The sequence below is a fragment of the Protopterus annectens genome, chromosome 1.part1 (genome assembly GCF_019279795.1).
Source record: "Protopterus annectens isolate FY-2018-M chromosome 1.part1, PAN1.0, whole genome shotgun sequence".
In the NCBI taxonomy this organism is placed as follows: Eukaryota; Metazoa; Chordata; order Ceratodontiformes; family Protopteridae; genus Protopterus; species Protopterus annectens.
This window is the reverse complement of record NC_056726.1, coordinates 18,290,838-18,315,573: the sequence shown is the minus strand read 5'-3', so window position 1 is coordinate 18,315,573 and position 24,736 is coordinate 18,290,838. Positions and strand designations below refer to the sequence as shown.

At 38.7% G+C, this 24,736-nt stretch overlaps 1 protein-coding gene across 1 annotated transcript in view; it reads left to right on the top strand.

Annotated features, from left to right (window-relative positions):
- Positions 1-23,196, top strand: part of MTMR12 (myotubularin related protein 12) — a 1,177,010-nt gene extending 1,153,814 nt beyond the window's left edge. Inside the window, exon 16 of the mRNA XM_044073440.1 lies at positions 21,962-23,196. Coding sequence (XP_043929375.1) covers positions 21,962-22,537 — 576 coding nt within the window. The 3' untranslated portion in view covers positions 22,538-23,196. The remainder of the gene's footprint in view (positions 1-21,961) is intronic.
- Positions 23,197-24,736: the final 1,540 nt, after the last annotated feature.

The following is a 24,736-nucleotide window of genomic DNA, read 5'->3' as shown; positions in this document are numbered from 1 at the left end:
TGGCTGCTACCAATGGAAGTAAAATCACCTTTATTCTTTGCAGTTAACTTCCTAGAATTATTTACAGGTTCAAGACCGATGTCTTCGAAAACAATTGCACTCTAAGTTTGAGGAACTTATCCTATGTAAAACTTCTGCATTATAGAAATTAGTCTTACTATCAGCACACTTGCTATATTGATGTACAGGCATACTGATCAGAACAGCAAATTGTAAGGCCTGGTGATCTGACTTGCCTTAAAGAGACTGAGTAATCTTTGCAGTCTTATTTAGTATATTAATTATTAATAAGTCAAGAGTGTTGGAAAGCTAATAAGCTATACCAGATTCTTTAACAAACGCAGGTCACAAAATTCTTCTGTCACAGTTAAACAAATGCCTTCCACCCAATTAATACAGTGAGCGTTAAAGTCACCAAAATAGTAAAGATTATTTGTGTCCAAGAAATTCCCATTTCTTCAATGTACTGAAATTGGTCCAAAGTTGAAATACTCACACTTTTGTAATAAGCCAGTAGTCTGCCTGAATTCATGACTGGGGTGCACAACAGCTCGACTAATATAGCTTCTTTTTGAGAATTCACAAGCAAAAGCTGTTAGGCAAGTTCATCAGAAAACAATATATAACATCCCTCCCCTTCTGTCAGTCCTTAATATATAAAATCCCTCCCCTTCTGTCAGTCCTTAAACATTCATACTAGTAATAACCAAGAATGGCTATACCAGAGCATTGCCAGAATTATGTAATAACAAGACTATAAGCTCCTCTTGTTTGTTCATAGGTTCATAGGTGTGTACTAGGTTAATGGCCCTGGGGCTTTTACAAGCCTAGCCAGAGGATTACCTTGGCATAGTGCCACCCAAACTTAGTTCCCAGTGCCTCTGTCGAGTAGAGCCACTGATGTTATCCCCGGGGTCTGTTTTCTGTTCCATAGTGTGGGTAGTCTCTGGGTTATGAACCTGTCCCTCCAGCATGTTTGTTTGTTTATTTATGTGTGCGTTGCAGGTGGCACTGTTTTTTGTGCTATTTGTTCTGTGCAAGTCATATCAGTACATTATATCTGTTACTGTGTACTATTTCCATAGGTGATTAATTTCTCTTTCCAAGCATCTGACTTCTCAATTGACTGAAACCTGCAGTCAGCTTTGAACCTTATTACATGGATCAACTCCTTCCTTCCTTCCATAAAGGAAAAATAGCACTGTTTCTTCTGTTACTAATGAATTTTCATCATGTCAAATGAAGATGTGTGTCAGGGTGATCCAGTTACTTTGGCCAGACTAAAACTGAAAGCCACTATTCAAGAAAGAGCTTTCCTCAACACTTTGGAACTATCTCCCAAATAAAGTGATTAATAACCAGACATTTACAGGCCTTCAAATCTGTACTAGGTAATAATATAGACAGTGAACCTAAGTGCACCTGTTTTCATGATGCTGGCTAACTCACTGCACTGTGCAGGTCTTAATCTCTGCACAAACATATGGTTATTCATCATATTGTGGACTTGTATGTAAAGCTGTATTAAGTACATATATGTGTAAATATGATATAGATCTTAATGTACTGTTCAGTAACACTGTGTTAAATGGTTTACATTCATTTGCTCGAGCGCACATTGCTTGATCAGATATAACACCACTTTTATGCCCAAATCTCATAATGCCGAACTGTCGGAATGTCATAAACAACACTTAATTCAACATTTCCGACTGCTCTACCTCCTAAAAGAGCGCTATCATGGGTCAAAAAGGGGACAATATATTTGCAACTCTTGCAGTTGTTTTTATGAGATTTTGCTGCACTGCTTTCGACAATACCCGATTGACCATCCACCGGCCGATCAAATGCATGTATACCGTGTTAAACACGTTTTTCCACTCTCTTCATTTGCTAGATTCTTGTCCCCCTATAATGTAGTATAGTAACCCCACTATTGTAACTTGTGCATTGATCTTTGTATAATTACACCATTGTTGTTCCAAATATTGTTGTACCACTAAAGGTACTTGGGTTGTGCTGAAAGGGGCAGTAGACCAGCTCACTTACCCAGTCTACAAGTATAAAGTACAGACACAACCACAAAAAAAAAAAAAAAAAAAAGGAATGTTTGTTGCTCCTTGAAGGCCTTGTGCCCAAGGCACTAGTGACAATAAATTTTGTGGATCTATAGCCGGTTGTTTAACAAATGTAAAGTAAAATACAATAAATTTTGCTCAGGCCAGTCAGTCAGTGTTACTTCTTTTAGTAACTCGTTGTGTATGTCAGTACATCTTTGAAATTATTTTACAGTTTTTATGTCACAGGTACAGTGAGATTACACAAAGAATCTCTAGATCTCCTTGTAACAGTTCTTGTTATGGCATATGTACCGTACTTCATGAAGCTTCTTTGTGTAGTTAATGAACAAACCAAGAAACCAAAGAAAAAACTGTTAAAAAACAAGAATGAATCACGGAACTCCGTAAAACTCGATACAGACACCAGACTGTAATTCAAAGCAAAATAAATTTTAGTTTTAATTAAGTGTACTATTTAAAATGTCCACTTTTCGTCAAGTGAAAATTCATTCAACGTCTTCAGAAGAACCAACAAGTCAAAAGGCAACTCCATAAGCAACTGCCTTAACATAAAGTAGTACTGAATCACATTGGTTAATTACATTATGAAGTCACTATACAGACAATTAAAGGTATATACTTATAAATTAAAATCATTTGTGAAATGAAAATAAAATTAAATTAAAATTAAAATAAGATTTCACGAATTAAATACTAAAATCTAACCGTACAACTCACAATTAAATATATTTCACGAACTGTATCAATCAATAAATCATTTCACAGATGCATAAAAATACAATCAACTAGAAACTTAAAAATTTTTTATAACTATCACATCTAAGTCAATATTAACAACGTACTAAGTAGCAGCTAGAACATACATAAAGTGTATATGTATACATATAAGCTAACAATAAAAATAAAAATATAAAAATATATATATCCACGTAACTCTAACACACCCTGTTACCTGGCTTTAAGAATACACATTATCAAACTCATTTCATTAATGCCCGGGTAATAACAGGCATTAGTTCTCAATTGCCATAACAACTCACACCTTTCTAATCTCAACGACTCAGGTCCACCTCTGATGTCCTTCTTAAGTTGTAATACTCTAAATTTGAACTCATGTCCCTTGTTCTCTGCAGTATGCCTGGCTAATGCATTTTCTAATTTGCATTTATTTATGCAATATAAATGCTCATTCAATCTTTCACACAGCTTTCTGTCGGTTTTACCGACATAGAAAGCTTTGCAAGTTGAGCAAGTAGCCATGTAAACTACCTGTTTGGTAATACAATCAAACTTACCAGGTGTTGTGTATTGTTTATTTCTTATCATAAACTTGGCGCCTGTGTCTATATATTTGCATACCCGACACATATTACATTTATACATTCCATACCTATAGGTTACTGGACTTACTTTGGTCTCTAAAATTGATTTTAAATTATGACCACGCCTAAATACTATTTTTGGTAGTGTCGGAAATATGGACCTAAAATGTCCGTCTCTCATCAAAATTTCCCAATTCTTTGTAATGATATTTACGATGTCATAAGATTCCATATTGAAGGTACTGTTAAAACTATATGGACTAAACTGTTCTTTAGTCACCCTCTTATATGATGAATCATTAAGCCCATTACTCAATATGGGTCTAAAAATCCCAGAATGACGTTTAAACTGAACTTCCCCAATGATTTCACTCAAAAGGGCCTCGGGATAGTCCCTTTGTGAGAAGAAAGAATGTAATACCATACATTCATCCATGAAGTCTGAATCTCTTGAAATCATCCTGGCAGCTCTTACTAGCTGGCCCTTCACTACTGATTTTTTCTGATGTGAAGGGTGACAGCTAGAGAACTCCAAGAACGCATTCGAATAGGTATCCTTACGGAAAATTTTCGAAATATAAACCTCGTTAGTATAATCCTTACTGAGGTCTACGTCCAAATATGCAATTTTATCCTTGCTATAACTGGACGTAAACTTCAAAAAGTCTGTACTATTGTTAAACATTACTAGCAATTATTCTAGTTCACTTGTACCTTTAAACAGGATGAAAATATCATCCAAGAATTGAATATAGAACTCAATCTGATCTTTATACTCAGCATTAGTCAGTACAAATTCCCTCTCCCAATACGCCATTACGAGATTGGCTAGGCTGGCACCACAAGGGGAGCCCATTGCCACTCCAATCTTTTGATGGTATATTCCAGTGTTGAAAAGAACATAATTATAAGAAAGAACTATATCAATGAGTTTTCCAACTAAATTGATCTCAGGAAGAGGTGCCCCTAGGCGTCTTAGGATGATGGAAACCCATTCAATACCCTCATTATGGGGGATTGATGAGTATAGGTCTTTAACATCAATAGTGACCATAAGCTGGTCCTTATCAAACTTGAGTTTACTTATACTCTCTAAGAATGACCAAGAATCCCTCAAAATCCGTTTTTCACCAGTCACATACTTTTTAAGGATACTGTCAACTACTTTTGCACATGTATAAGTAATACTATCTCTGCCATCGACCACAGGACGCATAGGGGGATCTTGGATACTTTTATGAATTTTTGGGATTCCGAATAGAATAGGAATCCTAGGGGCTGGTTGTACTAAATAATTGTAAAGTGTTTTATCGATTTTTGCTTCGATATACAAATCTTCTATAAATGATCTCACTTTACGATACACCCCATGTAATTCATTTGTAGAAACCTCTTCACATGTATCACTATCTAATATTGCATTCATTCTCCTGTTATAGTCGTCGATACTCATAACTGCCAATCTACCTCCTTTATCCGGTTTCATGAAACGGACCGGAGCTTGACATAAGTACTGTAAGGAATCTCTTTCCATTTTACTAACATTATGTTTCTTATATTTAAAGGAACCTGGATTGTCAGAACCTGCATTTAAGTTACGGAGATCAAGTTCAGTTATTTGTTCAAACAAAGATATGAGTGGATGTAAGGGAGGGTTATATACACTTGACACACAAAAGTCACTGCTATTATTTAATTGATCACCCATCAATGCTGTTAAATTTAGCCTATGACTAAAAAGTTTTAAATCAATTAGTGTGGCTGCTATTTCAAAGTGGGTGGTAGGTACAAACGTATAACCTTTCGCTAACAATTGTATCATCTCCTCACTAATAAATGTATCTGAATAGTTGAAAATTTTAAAATCCATAGATGAATTGTTCAAAATAATACATTTACCACCGCTCAATGGTGGTGGTACTTCATAGACACTACAGTCTATTATCTCCTCCTGTTCCGGTTCCTCGTTGTTCTTGCCTTCGTATATATAGTATTCGAGGCTCGGTTCCGGAAATTTACTTGATTTGAAACATTTGTAGCCCCACCATCGACAGGGATCTTATTGGTAGTTTTGTTGGTATTAGCAATCCTGTCACTCCTACGGACACCGTTACTAGAAGTTTGGTCTTGAACCACTATTTGTTGATGATGGTTAGCTAAAGACACAGAAGGTGATGGTACAGGTAGGATACCAGCATTCAATACTGACTCATTAGCAACTGGTCTCACATTATTGTCACTCAGGAAATTATTATTATTATTCGATTGGGAAGTAGGTGGTTTGGGGTATGCTGTTAGATGTGATAGTTATAAAAAAATTTTAAGTTTCTAGTTGATTGTATTTTTATGCATCCATGAAATGATTTATTGATTGATACAGTTCGTGAAATATTATATTTAATTGTGAGTTGTACGGTTAGATTTTAGTATTTAATTTGTGAAGTCTTATTTTAATTTTAATTTAATTTTATTTTCATTTCACAAATGATTTTAATTTATAAGTATATACCTTTAATTGTCTGTATAGTGACTTCATAATGTAATTAACCAATGTGATTCAGTAGTACTTTATATTAAGGCATTTGCTTATGGAGTTGCCTTTTGACTTGTTGGTTCTTCTGAAGACGTTGAGTGAATTTTCACTTGACGAAAAGTGGACATTTTAAATAGTACACTTAATTAAAACTAAAATTTCTTTTGCTTTGAATTACAGTCTGGTGTCTGTATCGAGTTTTACGGAGTTCCGTGATTCATTTCTTGTGTTTTAACAGTTCTTTGTGTAGTTCCTGAATTAATATGAATTTCACTTTTACATAGTATTCGGTAGATTTAAAAATATCTTCTATATTCTTGTGCTTCCTTGTAAAAGGATATGTTTGCACTTATTTGAGACGTGTTTCTCCTGAACTAATATATTCACGGAATTTCTTCCATCCATATACTATTGCTGACAGTTCCTTTTCCCAAGAGATGATTTTTTTGATTTGTTTTTGTTTTTCTGATTTAGGATCACATCTCCTGTACCATTCTGACTATTTTTAACTTGCAACACAGCTGACTTATTCATATTATAGTCAATATTAAAATACTATAATTAGTTTCTTAAACAATTCAGAAAAAAATCTCCTGTTCAAAGTTCCACTCCCAAGCTATATTTCACTCTTAACAGCTTTTGTTATAGGCTGTTATTTCAGACATATCAGATACAAACTTTTGCTGAACATATTTCTTGAAATATCTGTAATATGCTTCTGGCGATGGCATTTGCATAACTGCTCAAATGTTTTCTGGATTTGTCTTCAAACTTAGTGTTGCTCGTCCCTCTCTAACATAGATGACAAGCAGGCGGGGTATTTCGTTTAGATGCTTTAATACATACAAACACATCAGGATGGATAGCATCATCATAAAATATAAACAAACTGGTTAACAGACAGATCTTATATACATACATGCTTAACAGCTTACTAGCATGCAGTCAGACTTGCATGTGCTCAGTATTTATACACCTGTGCAAGCCCTTGGACAGCTTCTTAAAGGTACATACACACACAGTGATTTACACTTAGTGTTTTAAATAAATGACTTGTGTATTTCAGATGTGTCACTGTAATACTGCATTTGATTTATTTGCCTCGAAACTATGACGTGTTCCATTCAACAGCTTTATTAGTTTCTTGTTATGCTGCTGTTCTGTGTAGCCTGCACTTATAGATCATCACTTATATTTAAAACACCTTCCAAAACTGAAGAAGCCACTTATGATTCTGTGCCTTCACAGAGACATCTGTAATGCCTGCTTGTGCCCTGGCTTTAGCATATGGACGACTGCTTTTTCTTTATATCGGGATTCATACCCTTTGACATTAGAATATATCCCCTGTGATTCAGACTTCTTATTTTTCATGTTCTTGTACTTTAACATGTCTTTGCGTGTTTATTCATTTCTTCTTATGCTCAGCTTGTGTCTGTCTCCACACTAAGGTATAAGCAGTTATGCTTACTGTACCTTGTGAGGCTTCATTTAGCTGTACAGCAGCTCTTAGGAGCACAACTGATGCTGATAAAATAAATGGAAGCCTGAGGAATGTTTTCCTTCTTAATAATGTATTACATATACTCAGTTTGGATTTTTTTCATTTAGCTTTGTCTGCCAGAAATTCTGGTTTGCATCTGGCACTGAAAGGAACTTAGCATTTGGCATTCTTCTGACCACTTCACATGTATCACTATCTAATATTGCATTCATTCTCCTGTTATAGTCGTCGATACTCATAACTGCCAATCTACTTCCTTTATCCGGTTTCATGAAACGGACCGGAGCTTGACATAAGTACTGTAAGGAATCTCTTTCCATTTTACTAACATTATGTTTCTTATATTTAAAGGAACCTGGATTGTCAGAACCTGCATTTAAGTTACGGAGATCAAGTTCAGTTATTTGTTCAAACAAAGATATGAGTGGATGTAAGGGTGGGTTATATACACTTGACACACAAAAGTCACTGCTATTATTTAATTGATCACCCATCAATGCTGTTAAATTTAGCCTATGACTAAAAAGTTTTAAATCAATTAGTGTGGCTGCTATTTCAAAGTGGGTGGTAGGTACAAACGTATAACCTTTCGCTAACAATTCTATCATCTCCTCACTAATAAATGTATCTGAATAGTTGAAAATTTTAAAATCCATAGATGAATTGTTCAAAATAATACATTTACCACCGCTCAATGGTGGTGGTACTTCATGGACACTACAGTCTATTATCTCCTCCTGTTCCGGTTCCTCGTTGTTCTTGCCTTCGTATATATAGTATTCGAGGCTCGGTTCCGGAAATTTACTTGATTTGAAACATTTGTAGCCCCACCATCGACAGGGGTCTTATTAGTAGTTTTGTTGGTATTAGCAATCCTGTCACTCCTACGGACACCGTTACTAGAAGTTTGGTCTTGAACCACTATTTGTTGATGATGGTTAGCTAAAGACACAGAAGGTGATGGTACAGGTAGGATACCAGCATTCAATACTGACTCATTAGCAACTGGTCTCACATTATTGTCACTCAGGAAATTATTATTATTATTCGATTGGGAAGTAGGTGGTTTGGGGTATGCTGTTAGATGTGATAGTTATAAAAAAATTTTAAGTTTCTAGTTGATTGTATTTTTATGCATCCATGAAATGATTTATTGATTGATACAGTTCGTGAAATATTATATTTAATTGTGAGTTGTACGGTTAGATTTTAGTATTTAATTTGTGAAGTCTTATTTTAATTTAATTTTATTTTCATTTCACAAATGATTTTACTTTATAAGTATATACCTTTAATTGTCTGTATAGTGACTTCATAATGTAATTAACCAATGTGATTCAGTAGTACTTTATATTAAGGCATTTGCTTATGGAGTTGCCTTTTGACTTGTTGGTTCTTCTGAAGACGTTGAGTGAATTTTCACTTGACGAAAAGTGGACATTTTAAATAGTACACTTAATTAAAACTAAAATTTCTTTTGCTTTGAATTACAGTCTGGTGTCTGTATCGAGTTTTACGGAGTTCCGTGATTCATTTCTTGTTTTTTAACAGTTCTTTGTGTAGTTCCTGAATTAATATGAATTTCACTTTTACATAGTATTCGGTAGATTTAAAAATATCGTCTATATTCTTGTGTTTCCTTGTAAAAGGATATGTTTTCACTTATTTGAGACGTGTTTCTCCTGAACTAATATATTCACGGAATTTCTTCCATCCATATACTATTGCTGACAGTTCCTTTTCCCAAGAGATGATTTTTTTGATTTGTTTTTGTTTTTCTGATTTAGGATCACATCTCCTGTACCATTCTGACTATTTTTAACTTGCAACACAGCTGACTTATTCATATTATAGTCAATATTAAAATACTATAATTAGTTTCTTAAACAATTCAGAAAAAAATATCCTGTTCAAAGTTCCACTCCCAAGCTATATTTCACTCTTAACAGCTTTTGTTATAGGCTGTTATTTCAGACATATCAGATACAAACTTTTGCTGAACATATTTCTTGAAATATCTGTAATATGCTTCTGGCGATGGCATTTGCATAACTGCTCAAATGTTTTCTGGATTTGTCTTCAAACTTAGTGTTGCTCGTCCCTCTCTAACATAGATGACAAGCAGGCGGGGTATTTCGTTTAGATGCTTTAATACATACAAACACATCAGGATGGATAGCGTCATCATAAAATATAAACAAACTGGTTAACAGACAGATCTTATATACATACATGCTTAACAGCTTACTAGCATGCAGTCAGACTTGCATGTGCTCAGTATTTATACACCTGTGCAAGCCCTTGGACAGCTTCTTAAAGGTACATACACACACAGTGATTTACACTTAGTGTTTTAAATAAATGACTTGTGTATTTCAGATGTGTCACTGTAATACTGCATTTGATTTATTTGCCTCGAAACTATGACGTGTTCCATTCAACAGCTTTATTAGTTTCTTGTTATGCTGCTGTTCTGTGTAGCCTGCACTTATAGATCATCACTTATATTTAAAACACCTTCCAAAACTGAAGAAGCCACTTATGATTCTGTGCCTTCACAGAGACATCTGTAATGCCTGCTTGTGCCCTGGCTTTAGCATATGGACGACTGCTTTTTCTTTATATCGGGATTCATACCCTTTGACATTAGAATATATCCCCTGTGATTCAGACTTCTTATTTTTCATGTTCTTGTACTTTAACATGTCTTTAGGTTTATTCATTTCTTCTTATGCTCAGCTTGTGTCTAAGGTATAAGCAGTTATGCTTACTGTACCTTGTGAGGCTTCATTTAGCTGTACAGCAGCTCTTAGGAGCACAACTGATGCTGATAAAATAAATGGAAGCCTGAGGAATGTTTTCCTTCTTAATAATGTATTACATATACTCAGTTTGGATTTTTTTCATTTAGCTTTGTCTGCCAAAAATTCTGGTTTGCATCTGGCACTGAAAGGAACTTAGCATTTGGCATTCTTCTGACCACTTCAACTGTAAGCAATGAGTAATGATCAGTTTTAATCCTTTCATTCAGATTTTGGAGATGAATGCAAATGTCAAATTGTCTTTCTTTATAATAGCCACAACACTGTTCGTTCATTCTCTTGGTTGCAGTTTGCTTCCTATTACCACCTAAACTCTCCCTTCTTTTTAGCTCCTGTTCTACATTTCTTCAGAGACCTAGAGGTGTTCTGGGTGCATGTCTCACTGGCTTCGGCCTTCTTTGTATGTGACATTACTCTTAGTCCTGTAAACAAATTTGTATAATCATGTAGGATATCATTATTACATCTCTGCACAGAATCAGAGATGTCTCCATGACAGTACAATTGATTCCATATACATGCAGTCTTTGTTTCTACACTGTGAATTTGTTTACCATTCTTTGTTTTTCTTATGATCAAGAGCATACACGGATGCACAAAATGGATATACTTGAATGAAAAAGAAACTTTTATCAACAGTGTATGGATGTGTGAAATTCTATGAATATGTTGTTGGTAAAGAAGTTCAAGTTGAAACTTATCAGAAACCTTTACAAAATATATGCAGAAAGTTTGTTTTACAAGGTACCTCTAAAACACAAAGGATGTTACTAAATCTACAGAGATATGAGACAAAACTGATATTCAGATCAGGCAAGGAGTTGCACATAGAGACACTAAAAATAATATATTTGTCATAGGAGCATGAAGAATTGTTAGAAGGACTACAGATTATTTGTTAAGTACCATTGTTATCAGCAAGGAAAAAAATATATATTCAGACCTTTATTGATAATGACTTAGAAATGTAGGTACTAGAAGATATCACAGATGAAAAGCTGGCCTTTGTAGAACTCATCAGTAAGAAAAGAAATGAATTATTATTTTTCTTTCAAGGAAGAAATAATTTTTATCTGAGGCTTAATGTTCAATGCTGAGAAAATAATGTCTCCCAGTCAGAAAAGAAATGCTTGTTAGGATACATGGCTTGCATCAGGGAAAGAGTAAAATGCAAATAAAAGAGAAGGAGATGTAGAGGTGTATCATTTGTAGTCCATGCCATAACAAATTCTAGCATGCCCAGTTACAGATTGTTTATGGGTTACACTGGGTACAAATGTGTTTCAGTTCATAGATGCCATCCATCTTACATATTACAGGTTCCATGAAATTATCAGACAGGCAGACACAACAAGTACAAGTGTGATTAGTGCATTAAAATATATATTTTTGAGATAGGATACATATGTGACATTGTATATGACAGTCATCTCAATAGCAAGTGGAAAGAAGTCCCCAAATAGTGAGAAATCTAAAAAAAAAAAACTTTGAGGATTACCACCTGCAGTTCTGGAGTGTTGGTATACTCCACTGCACTGACTCTGTATACTTCAGCCACATTGCTGATGCCTGAAAAGTAAACTAATATAAAGGAAGTGCTGGAAAGAAATCAGTAGTCAGAAATACTACTATGACAGAAACCACTATCAGTAATGAGGGCTTCAGAGGTCTTAAAAATCTAGAAACCATAGGACAGTTCACAGTATGAACCTGGAGTAATTGCTAAAGCAGCCAATATTCAGTGTATGGATGTGTAGAGTGCGTAATGATGCAGCCAGTTCATGCCTGGGTTCCTGTCGGTTGTAGCCTGGGATGTCTTCAGGTCCCATGGAGGCTGTCTTCTTGACTTTGAGAGAGCAGTGATGTCCTGTTCCCTAGTGATGAGAGTTGGGTGTTCAGGTACTGGGGATGTCCTGCTTCCATGATGGGAGGCAGAGGTAATATATTTCCACTGACTCTGCCAACCAGTGGATTGGCTACATCTATGGCATTTGTGTATGTGGTGTCCTTGACCACCAGTTCTGCACAGATCTGGGAACTTCCTTTGGGAATTCTGAAATATGTGAGGAAGGTTCATAGATATGTACAAGGCTAATGGCCCTGGAGCCTTTACAAGCCTAGCCCGTAGAGGTGCCCTGGCATCATGCTGCCTGACGTTAGTTCCCAGTGCCTCTATCAAGTAGAGCCACTGGAGTGATCCCGGGGTGAACTTTCTATTTTCCATCCACTCATCAAGATTTCTCTTGAAGAGGCCTGGAGAGGTGGTCTGCTTGACATGTATGGGAAGTCTATTCCAGAGCATGGCCAGTCTCTGGGTTATGAACCTGTCCCCCCAGCATGTTCTGTTGATTGTGGTAATGAGGTTGAGGTCTCTTGAGCACGTGGTGTGGAGGGATTGGGATTTCTTTAGATGTAACATTTCTAACAGAGCTGGGTCAGACATGGCTTTGTAAGTCAAGCAAAGATCGCCTCTTAGTAAAATCTTGGCTAATCCATGGGGGAAGATGAAAAGCTGTATAGAAGAAATAAACTTCTATGCAAGACAAATTATTTAAAATTGAAGTTCCAGGAAGTTAAAGAACCATTGCTGATACACCCATTCCAGATACAAGGAAAGAATTATGATAACTGTGATATTCAGCAGTTGCAGATAGAGAGAAACTGCTGATATTGCATCTCCCAGCTAAGCTGTAGTGTAACACCAAACTATCTGGGCTAGGATTCAGAAAACTGTCAGTGGTAAGACAGGCAAAAAGGGCCTTTTAATGTGATCTTGGAAAGCAGCGATTTAAAAGCATTCACAGCAATTAGGAAAGACCTCATTATCAGCTAATTATTCATATCGCTAAATCGCACTCTGATTAACATAAGTGCTAACAAGTACTCTGCAGTGGTAATCACCAACACTGGCCCACGCTTTACGTTGGCACAGACACCCCCCCCCTTTCACTCCCCCATGCATATACACACATTCAAGTACACCCACACAGACACATCCCTGTACCTCTCATCTGCCTCTGCTGTCACAGAACATGCATGACTTTCACTGTTGAACTGCCCTGACCCTTTTCAAAAACCCTTACAGTCAGTCAATAATGCCAGACATTAGAGTTTCATACATCTTATTATTCCTTACGGCTTCTTACTGGAAAATCGCTTGTTCTATTAAGATGTTCTTCATTCCACATTGCTGCAGTCCTAACTATTGGGTAGTCCGCTGTCCAGTCGGCCCGAATACCAAAGTATACTGCGGTCCGCGGCGCGTGTGAACTTGGGCGTCAATGCGTCAGGGTACTAATGCGCATGACCGACGTCATATCCTCAGTCTTTTTTGCCGCATGGTCCGATGCAGAAGCAATTTTGCGAGTGCAGGTTGGCGTTCTGAAAGTTTCTGAAGTCAGAGTTTCAGACCGAATCAAAGTTGGCAACATTTTGGTTTTTCTTGCCTCAGTATTTAACCGGATGTCAGAAAAAGTGAATAACTGTATTTCTTGTGGGAAACAGATACCTCATAGGGATTACCATACTTTGTGTATACCTTGTTTAGGGCCTGAGCACGGCGTTGTTGGATGCGCTCTTGTGCTAGATTTAACAAACGCACTATTAAGAGAAGGTTAGACTGTGCCAGGTTAGTGTTTGGGAAGCGTTGTAATTATAAAATGCGGATGAAAAGCGCAAGGACAAAGCAGCGAAGTTTGAGGGGAAGAACCGACAGTCCCGGACGCCGGTTCTTTAGAGGGCTCAGTGGAGCCGGAGGTTCTGCCAGGAGTTTCTTTGGAGTCTCAGGGAGAAACTGTATTGTTGCAGGATGTGTCCTCTCAGGAAGTAGGCCAGGCTGAAGGGGCTTCTCAGGTGGCTGTTCTTCCTTCTCTTCCTAAGGTGGTTAGGGCCTCCTTCTGTTGCCAAGGCTTCTTTAAGAGGCAGGCATACTTTAGGTTCTGTGGGGGTTTCTCCTAGTGTTTCAGGGTCTTTGCCTAAGAAGTATATGCTAAAAATGGCAGAGGATTTGATTACTATGATTAGAGGTTCTATGCCCCCTCCTGATAAGAGGCCTAGGGTGGAACCTGAGTTTGAGAGTTTTGAGCAATGTTCGGAGGCTTCTGAGTCTTCTGCTGAGGACTTGCAGGAGTATCCTCCTTATTCTGATTCTGATGTGGATGATTCTACTCCTTCAGCTTCGCCTCCTGAGGATTTTTCTTTTCAGAGACCCTGCATTCCATGAGGGAGCATTTTAAATGGGAAGGAGAAGATTTCTCTGATACCAGGAAGAGGCTTAGAGAATTCTTGTTTTACCCCAGCATAGGCCTTTAGCTATACCTCCTGTTCTGAATGTTGTAGAAGATGTTTTTGCAGAGGCTTCACTAAATCCTGATTCTTTGCCTCCTGCCCCAGTTAAACCGGATAGGTACTATAGGGTGCCTGAAGCCCATAAGTATCTTTTAAGAGTCCGACCCAGAAACTGTCTCTCAGGGGCCTAAAGGTGTGAAGGCTTCTGTGGTTAAAAATCCTGTTCCTCCTGATAAAGAGGCAAGGGCTTTGGATAGATGGGGAAAGAAAGTGTACACTTCTTCCACTTTAGCCATGAGGGCATTGAATTGTCAGTTTCATATGTTAAAATATCAGAATTATCTCCTTTCTCAATTGAAGTCTAAGGTGGATGCTCTGGCTGAAGGTATTGAGTGTAAAGAGCTGCAGGATTTAGTTCATGTTTCTGAACAAGTGGGAAAGCATTCTTTGCAGTGTGGTTTTGATGCTGTGCAGGCCTCCTCGAGAGTGGCTGCCACTGGTTCTGTTCTTCGTAGGCACGCCTGGTTGAGAGATCAGAACTTAGCTGAGCATGTTAAGACAAGGATTTTGGATGCTCCTTTACAGTCTGATGTGTTGTTTGGTTCGCCTGTGGAAGCAGTTTTAAAGAAAATGGAGGACAAGGCTAAGTCTATGCAAACTGTTAAGGATTTTTTGCAGGTGCAGCCTCCGAAGTTTAGTAGGAATTGGCCTACTAAGGGGTGGACTTATCCTGCTTATGATTCCCAGTCTAGGGGTAGGTCTAGACGTGGTAGGGGCAGAGCTCAAGGTTCTTTTAGGCCTAGGACAGGAGTTCACCTGCTCAGACTTCTGGTGAGGGCAGGGGTCAGTCCTTTCGTAAGCAGACCCAATGACTTGCCTTTTCAGCTGCCAGTACATTCTCGCCTGGCGGCACCTCTAGGAGGAAGACTGTCTCTTTTCAAAGAAAATTGGGATTTAATTACCCAAGACAAATGGGTTCTGGATATCATTCACCACGGTTACAGGTTTTATTTCCATACCTTGCCTCCTTTCAAAGGCATGCCAGACATTCCTCCTCTACAAAGAACAGAGGCTCGCAAACAAATTTCTCTGTTACTCCAAATAGGAGCCATTCAGTCAGTTCCTGTGCCAGAAAGGGGCCTAGGATTTTATTCTCGCCTGTTCCTGGTACCAAAGAAGGGGAACACGTGGAGACCAATTTTGGATTTATCTATCCTCAACACTTATCTGGACATTCCAAAGTTCAAAATGTTGACGTTACAACAGCTTTTACCTCTGCTGGGCAAAGATCACTGGATGGTAACTTTAGATCTCAAGGAAGCTTACCTTCATGTGCCTATAAGACTAAGTTGCAGAAAGTATCTGCGTTTCGAGCTGGAAATTCTCATTATCAGTTCTCTGCATTGCCCTTTGGCTTATCTACCAGAGTATTCACAAAGGTTCTGGCTCCAGTGATAGCTTACTTCAGGATAAAAGGAATTCAAATCTATCCTTACTTGGACGACTGCCTGATTCTGGCTCAAGAAAAGGAAGACCTTCTACAGCATTTGGAATATGTCATAGCAGTGCTAAGATGCCTAGGGTATTCTGTGAACGAAATAAAGTCCAGTCTAGTACCCTCTCAAGACATGTGCTTTCTGGGTGTGAGACTGAATACAGCAGCCCAGATGGCCTTTTAACCCCGGACAAACAAAAGAATCTTTCCAGTTACTTCCATCAATTATCTCTTCAGTCCGGGCTGACTGCAAGGACAGTCCTTCAAGCCTTAGGGTTCATGGCATCTTGTATTCTGGTGCTTCCCAATGCCAAACTGCATATGAGGAAGCTACAATGGTATCTCAAAAATCTATGCACACAGCACTGCCAGGATTTGGACACTGTCATTCAAATAATACCTTGCATTCAAAAGGAATTTTTGTGGTGGGCTCAGGAATGTCACCTAAACAAGGGACTCTCTGTGACCCGGCCAGAGGCAAGTCAGATTCTAACGACAGATGCCTCAGACATTGCTTGGGGAGCTCATCTAGATGGAAAGTGGATACAAGACAAGTGGCCTGCCAGACTACAGCATCTACATATCAACATGAAAGAGATGTTAGCAGTCCAGTTTGCATTAATGGCTTTCAAGGAGTTACTTCTTCCAGGGCAGGTGTTGATTCTAACAGACAACACAACTGTCATGTGGTACATCAACAAACAAGGGGAACACATTCTTACCCATTGTGCAGGCAAGCAATGATTTTATGGGAGACTGCGCTCAGCTTGCAACTAACTCTTCAGGCAAGGTTTCTGCCGAGCACAGAACTCCTTAGCAGATGTGTTAAGCAGACAAATCATGGATCCCCACGAGTGGAAACTGGATCTTCATGTATTTCAAAATTGACAGTGTCATGGGGAACTCCAGACATAGATCTGTTCGCTTCTCCACTAAACCACCAGCTGCCAAAGTTTTGAAGGATTTCATCACACAGCTTGGAAAGTGGATGCTCTTTCTTTCAGTTGGAAAAATCTTCATGTGTATGCTTTTCCACCTCTGCCTCTTCTCCCAAAGGTGCTTCTAAAGGTCAGACAAGACAAGCCAAGGATGATTTTAATAGCTCCAGATTGGCCTCGGCAGCACTGGTACCCATTACTGAGGAGTCTGGTAAGGAAGCCTCCATGGCCTTTACCCTTGATTCCACACCTATTGTCTCAGAGGGACGGTCATCTGCTCAATGTCAAGCTTCAAACTCTTCATCTAACAGCCTGGCATATTCTGTTTTGAAAGACAGCAGGTCTCAACTTCCTCAACAAGTTTTAAATGTGATTATGGAAGCAAGAAGACCTAGTACAAGGAAAGTGTGCAGAAAAATGGAAGAGATTTTTATTTTGGACTGCAGCAAAGAATTTGGAGATTTCGAGCCTAATTTGAGTGTGGCTCTTCAATATCTTACTGAGTTATTGGACAAAGGTTTGTCTTTCTCTTCCATTAAGATTCATGCTGCAGCAATTTCAGCTCACTATGATTGTGACCCACCATTGTTTTCACATCCTTTGTTCAAGCAATTTCTTAGGGGCAAAGAATATAAGACCCCACGTAGAGCTCCTACTCCTGCTTGGGATCTCAATTTTGTGTTGGAGAAACTTACTCTACAACCTTTTGAGCCTGCAGCTACTGCTGACCTGAAATACTTGTCTTGGAAGACTGCTTTTTTGTTGGCCATTACTTCTGCAAGAAGGGTTTCTGAGTTACAGTCCCTTATGGCGGTTGAGCCTTTTTGATTTTTCATAAGGATAGGGTATCATTACTAATCCTTCCTTTATGCCTAAGGTGGTTTCTAGTGTGGCTTTAAACCAAACTATTCATTTGCCTACTTTTTATGCAGATCCCCAAAATAAAGGGGAAAAGATTTTGCACACTTTAGATGTACACAGGCAATTCGTTATTATTTAAGCAGGACTAAGGATTTTAGACAGTCTCAGCAGTTGTTTGTTTCTTTTGCTTTGAGTTCAGGGCAAGCCTGTGTCAAAACAAACTATTTCTAGGTGGATTGGGTTTTGCATTGCATTTTGTTATTCCCATCATGGCAAAGAGATTCCAGCGGGATTAGGCCTCATTCCACTAGGGCTACTGCCACTTCAACAGCATTTCTAAGGGGGCCGGCAACTAAGGATATTTTGGAGGCAGCTACTTGGAGTTCAGTGCATACTTTCTCTAAACATTACCACCTTCCTCTCTACTCTAAGTCTAGGGCTGGTTTTGCCACAGCTATTTTGCAAGGCATGTTATCAGCTCCTGCTTCCTTATGATTTGCCAGCCTCCCTTACCTCTGCTTTGGGATTCTACCCAATAGTTAGGACTGCAGCAATGTGGAATGAAGAACATAGTACAGTTTTGTACCTACCATAAATGTAGATGTTCGAGGATCCACATTGCTGCAGTCCAATTTCCTTCCCCTCTGTGTTTAGGGGTGGTTGTGTAGGTGAGATTATATTCTGGTACCTTTGTATATATTGTGTATATTTTGGTGCAGGTATGTTTGGTGTGTTTTGGTTTTGGCCTTGTCTTTTAGGGTCTTCTGACATCTGGGGCAAGAAAAGACTGAGGATATGACGTCGGTCATGCGCATTAGTACCCTGGTGGTACTGGCGCCAGTCTAATGCGCCGTGACCGCCAGCCATATACTTTGGTATTCGGGCCGACTGGACAGCGGACTACCCAATAGTTAGGACTGCAGCAATGTGGATCCTCGAACATCTACATTTATGGTAGGTACAAAACTGTACTTTTTAAGCATGTCATAGTAATATTTAAACAGTGGCACTATTGTCTGGTGCCCCACCCCCCTTCAGAATAGTACAGCCAGTGCTCATTGTAGGGATAGTTGAGAAGTTTGGAAGCTCTGCCATATATATATATATATATATATATATATATATATATATATATATATATATATATAAATACACACACACACACACACACACACACACACACACACACACACATATTCTCTCACTCATGCAACCATTTGCACATTCACACATACACACCTACCATACCTATCCCCTAACTAACCCTGCTACTGTAACCACTCAGATGGACCCACACACACACCTGACACTATTCTTACTAACTCATGCAGCCGTACACATACATCCCCCAATACTACCTATATGCTAAATTGCCTGGCAATTACCTCTTACATGATGTCATCAATTGAAAGTAATGAGTGAATGCAAGCTCTGGGCTCTGTTAATAATTGTGGATTGTAGTAGTGATTTACATGGGTAGTGGTTCTGTGAATTGTTCAGCTGTGTAAATCACTTACTGCAGGTTTTTCAGGGTGGAGCATGACTTATCAATGCCTCTCCCCATTTGCTGTAGGCCAAACAGATAGCCCACCATGATACTGCACCTCCATGAGATCCGTCTCTAAATCACAAACATCTACCGCCAACATCAAAGAGGTCTTAGCTGGTGGTAATGTTTTTGAATCTCAAGGTTTATGTCCAGTGTAAGCCCTATTAAATTCTACGGAAAAGCATTGAAGTACCCAGATACATAAACTGTTCCAGAGTTAAGAATGATTCTAAGGACTCAAAAAATTTGCTTTATTAAAATTGTATTTGAATTTGTGCAAAAAAAAAATATTTTTATTTAAGGAGATAGTATCCTTAGCTAGAGACAACTTTTTATATCCTGTTTATCTTTGCTGACTGACAGCCATCAGCTTTCCATGACTCAGTGTACCCATTCATTCCCCGTAGGATAAGAACCAATCACATGAGGCCATATGATAAGATCCAATCATGTGAGGCCATCATCCAGGCAGCCACTATGGTTTTCTGACTGAATACTAACCCCTGATCCCCTGTGGCAACCAGTGATCTCGGCACATAGTACTGACATCACAGACATGAAGTACTCCTGCATAAACCTGACTCCAGTCACAGTGTGCTATGCTGTGCTTGTACATCTCTGTTACAGCTTAGAGGTTGCTGGAAAACCTGCAATTCACCAAACTTCTGTTAGGTGTCAGTACAGTAGAATGCCTGCTGCCTCATTCTACCTAGGAGGTGCAAGCTGGCATTGGCCTCTCATTCTGTCCTCCCTCATCAACTTCCCCCAACCAAGGTAGCTTGTCAGTCCCAGGTCTTTAAGTCACAGTCAGGGCTTCATTCTTCTGTGTGATGGAGTCCACTAGTTAATTTAAAATGGTCAGTGTAACATCTTGCATGCTGCTGAACAGATTTATATTTACATATATTTTTCTAACTTTTAAAAAAGAGGATGTTATAGCTATGGATATGAAACTTTTTTAAGACTTAGGAGCTGGTTGCATTGATTATGTACCATGTGGTATATAATTGCTCTTGAAAGTTTTCAGTTGGAAGATGATTCTTATGGAGGTTGGACCAAAGCTTGCGTGCCTTTGTGTTTATCAGACCTCCTGACATGACATGCGGTTTGTTTCATAATTTCCTATTAAGCAAGCTGCTCTGACCTTTTCAAAAGAAGTAAGAGCATTAAATTTAATAGTTTATCCCTACTGATGTGCAGGAATGTAGCATTTTGTAACTTTTCAGGCTTCTCAGCTTATCACTTACAATGAAGAATACATCAAATTTCGGGATCCAAAGCTTGTTTGATTTTTCTGTTTCTTTGCTGCAAGATCATTCTTTGTGGTTGCATGTGAGCCATTTTCCACTGAGAATTATACCTCTACATCTCCAATGCAGACAAACTCTTGAAAACTAATTTATTTATTTACTTGGGCATATGTATTTCTCCTCTTCTGTAAATGGATCTTATGACACCACCTGGTGCCTGCACAGCAAGTAAGACAGCAACACTGTGTGTATATTTTAACCTCCATGTAGTCTATAATGCACACTGAGTTCTCTGCATTTTATGACATTCCTTTACTTAGCCTGTTAGCATTTAAAGATATATATATGCTTCATGTTTTACAGGTAGCAAACATTATGAAAACAATGTACAAACATAAAAAAATAAAACCACACATTGAGAAGATAAACAAAATGCAAATTGAATAAAATATTTTTAGACATAATACTCACATAGGCACTTTTAAGCCTCAGTAAAAAAAAGCTTGATCAGTCTCTGAAAGCCTTCCAATGATTTTTAGTAAGGGGCAGGCCACATGGCTACAGCCATAGAAATAACAGTGCCACTACAGGAATGGAAGTCTTTTATGTGGTCTTCAAAGCAGTAGCTAAGGTCCCAGCTAATGCTGCTAGAGGACTCTGTCAGCATTTTAGAAAAGATAGAACTCTCAAGTATTGACAATAGTTGTTTAAGTAGCTGTGATTTAGGTCATGGCTGCTTATAGGACTCTTGCAGAGTGTGTGTGTGTTAGGAAATGTATCAATGTGCTATTTCAGTTTTTTGCTGATGTCTGAAAGGCATTTCTGACAGTGAAATGTAGAGCTTTTGTATAGAAATGCTATTATTGCTTTTTTGTTTCTCAACATGGACATCATTTGGAGGATTGCCCAAGATGCTAACTGACCTGGCTATAATTCAGTCAGACTTCATGAACAGTACATTTGTTGAGATGTCTATATGTACTGTGATATTTCTTTTTGTTCAGGAAGCGTAAAGTTTGAATTGTTTATGTACTGATGCAAACTAAATGAAAAAAAAGTCTGTATTACTGTGTATTTCTGTGTCCTACTTAGCAAGACATTCAGAACTAATTAGTTCATTGAGGAAATTTTAGAAGTAAATATTTTTCAAAATGTGAATCTTTACATAAACTAAGTTTCAGTGGTATGTTTCATTTTTTGTAGTACACTTTATGCATTATATTTCTTCTAATATTTATTTCTCATTAACAGTATAACTAGACTAGTCCATATAATTTGCACTTTATATATTTTTTCAATTGTCTTCTTATTCTTTACAGCACCAGCGACATCTGTCTTTACCAATAATGCCAAGCAAACCACCCACAAAGAAAGGTTTCTTCAGGGAAGAAGCAGACCATTTTAAGAGTTTCCTTGGCAGAAGATTGAGCAAGTTAATTAATTCCCCGGAAGAACCTCAAAATGAATTAAAAAAGTTCTACGATTCCTGGGTTAGTAAACCTGTTGAATATCATGGGCTCCTGCTCCCTTGTATTGAAGGGCCTGCTGTTAAAGTTTGGGTTCAGCGATACCTGCGATGGGTTTCCGAGGCACAGATCCTAGGAGGTGGAGCACTTACTGCCATGTCCAAAGTCTTTGAACTCATGGAGGAGATACAAGGACTGCAGAGAGAACTGGAACAGCAGCAGGAGCTTGTGCCTTTATCTCCCACTCTCCGAGGAAACATTTATTTATCTCTGAGTTCCTCCACACATCTGTCATCATGTTTCCCATTTGCTTCATTGCGCAAACGCTCTTTCAGGCCTGTTATACCAAGAAACACCCTCAAAAGTTTTGGATCTGTGGAGGATTTAGCCAGTAGAGAGGATGAGTATATTGATGTGGGGGATCATTAATTTTTTTTTTCTTTTTTTTCAGGGTAATAACTGTCAGAACAGTAAGCTTAAGAGTTCCCTGTTTTAGTCCATTTGGTGTGAAATGGAGTAAAAATTACAGCTACCAGTTAGCAAAAGTTAGTTGTATAATCTGCAGCATAAATCACAAAACTAGTGCATCACTTGGAGCCATTTTTCTTTAGTTCTAAGTATATTTATATACATTTCTTTTGAAAAGCTAAGAACATAACAGACATGTAGTAAGCATTTTTTGTGCTTTGTATTCCATGTGAACACTTGTTCTGTCCATTCCGATTGCGCCCTACATCCCTGAGTGCCATTGTTGGGCTGCATTTTTCATCATGCAAATCCACTTTTTTGTACTGAAGCACAGCTGCGTTGTGAGAAGTTTACATTGCAGAGGGCATGTGAGCTGAGCCACTCCATGGAAGTTGCTGTATGCTTATTTTTGTGGTGAAGCGTAGCTGTTTTGTGACTAGAAGTTTTACATATCAGGTGTGTGAGTTGATATATGTAGGTATGTAAACAAATAATGTGTAGCCTTCAGTACTGAGCTCTTTAAAGTTGACAAAGCCATTTTTCATACAGTTTAATTTTTTCTTGCTTATACATTGAGTAGCCCACCTGTTTATTTTTTTTTGTGCCACCTACTGTGTGCCCCTTGCTATCTTTATATTTGCAGTTATTGGCTCATATTCTGTCATCTGACAGTATGAAGGACTGATGGAAGTAATAAATGAAATGCCAAAATGTGCAGCTGGAAGGAATTTACATGTGTGTGCGTACACATGCAGATATATGCATGTGTCTTGGTATATTTAGGTATATATGCACACACTATCACAGAACATTTTAAAGGGCAGCTCCATTTAAAAACTGAAAAACAGGCTTCTGTCATATTTTCTGTGCTGTGACATGCCAGTTTGTTATACACCATTGTGTGGTATGACAGAGGTGGCTGTACTGTGATTTTGTTCTTCAGCAAGGCTGTGTCCCCATTATCTGACAGGCAGTTCACTGTTGTCTATCTACGGACATACAGTGACAGTACTTGGAATTTCTGCTTTCTCCAAGTGTCTGTAGAGAATGAAAGTATGTCTATTATTATGACTTACTGTCCATTTTAATGGTAGTTTTCGATTAAATTATTATTATTATTTTTAAATGGACTTTTAGAAAGATCTTCTAAATGACTTACTTTTGTTAGCTTTCTGTTATAGTTCACTAGTTAAGGATGTTCATCGTGCATATAGCTACAGTCATAACAGATGGGTTCTCCTGCCGTCAGGCGGGTCCTCGGTCGGCCGAATTCCAAAGTCTAGGTCCGGCGTCGGTTGTCGTCGCTTCTTCCCTGACGTCAGTGCGACAGGGGTATAAAAGAACCAGCCGATGCCATTTTCTTCAGTCTTTCTTGCCGCGCGGTGCCCGAAGCAGAAGCAGTTAGCAAGTGCCGGTCGGCCAGCTCCTGAGATTACGAAAAATTTGGAACCGAAGTCTTCTTAAAAGCTAAGTACCCCGTTGGGGAAACTTTTTCTTGCCTCAGACCGATGTCAGACAAAGTTAATAATTGTATTTCTTGTGGGAAGCAAATACCGCATAAGGATTTCCATTCCTTCTGTATACCTTGTTTAGGCCCAGACCACGACGTCTCGGTCTGTCGCTTTTGTGCTACATTCAACAAACGCACTATCAAGCGTCGGGCGGAGTTCGCCCAGCATTATTTTGGGAAAGCATTTAACTATACTATGTCGTCGGATACTCTGACTCCGGTTTTGTCTAAAAAACGCAAAGACAAGGACCGACACTCGAGGTCCGTGGCCTCTACCGACACCACGCCAAAGCCGACTACACATGGTCCGGTTCTCAGCGAGGCGCCTACGCAGCCCCTGATTACTGACAACACATCCTTGGCGGTGTCTCCTGTACCCGAGGTTGCAGGCTCCTCAGCCCACACCCTGACTACAGATACCGAAGCCACGCTTGGCGTTGAAACAGAATGTGGACAGGTCCACCTCCACTCAAGGTGTCTTCAGACCTTCCTCTTCTTTCTCCATCAAGGCTTTCACCAAGTCTAAAGCTACCATGCACCCTAAGAGACCAGCTACACAGGGCCCATCTCCAGGCCCCATGCCTAAGAAACAGATGCTTAAAATGGCTGAGGATTTAATTACTCTAATCAGAGGTTCTCAGCCACCTCCA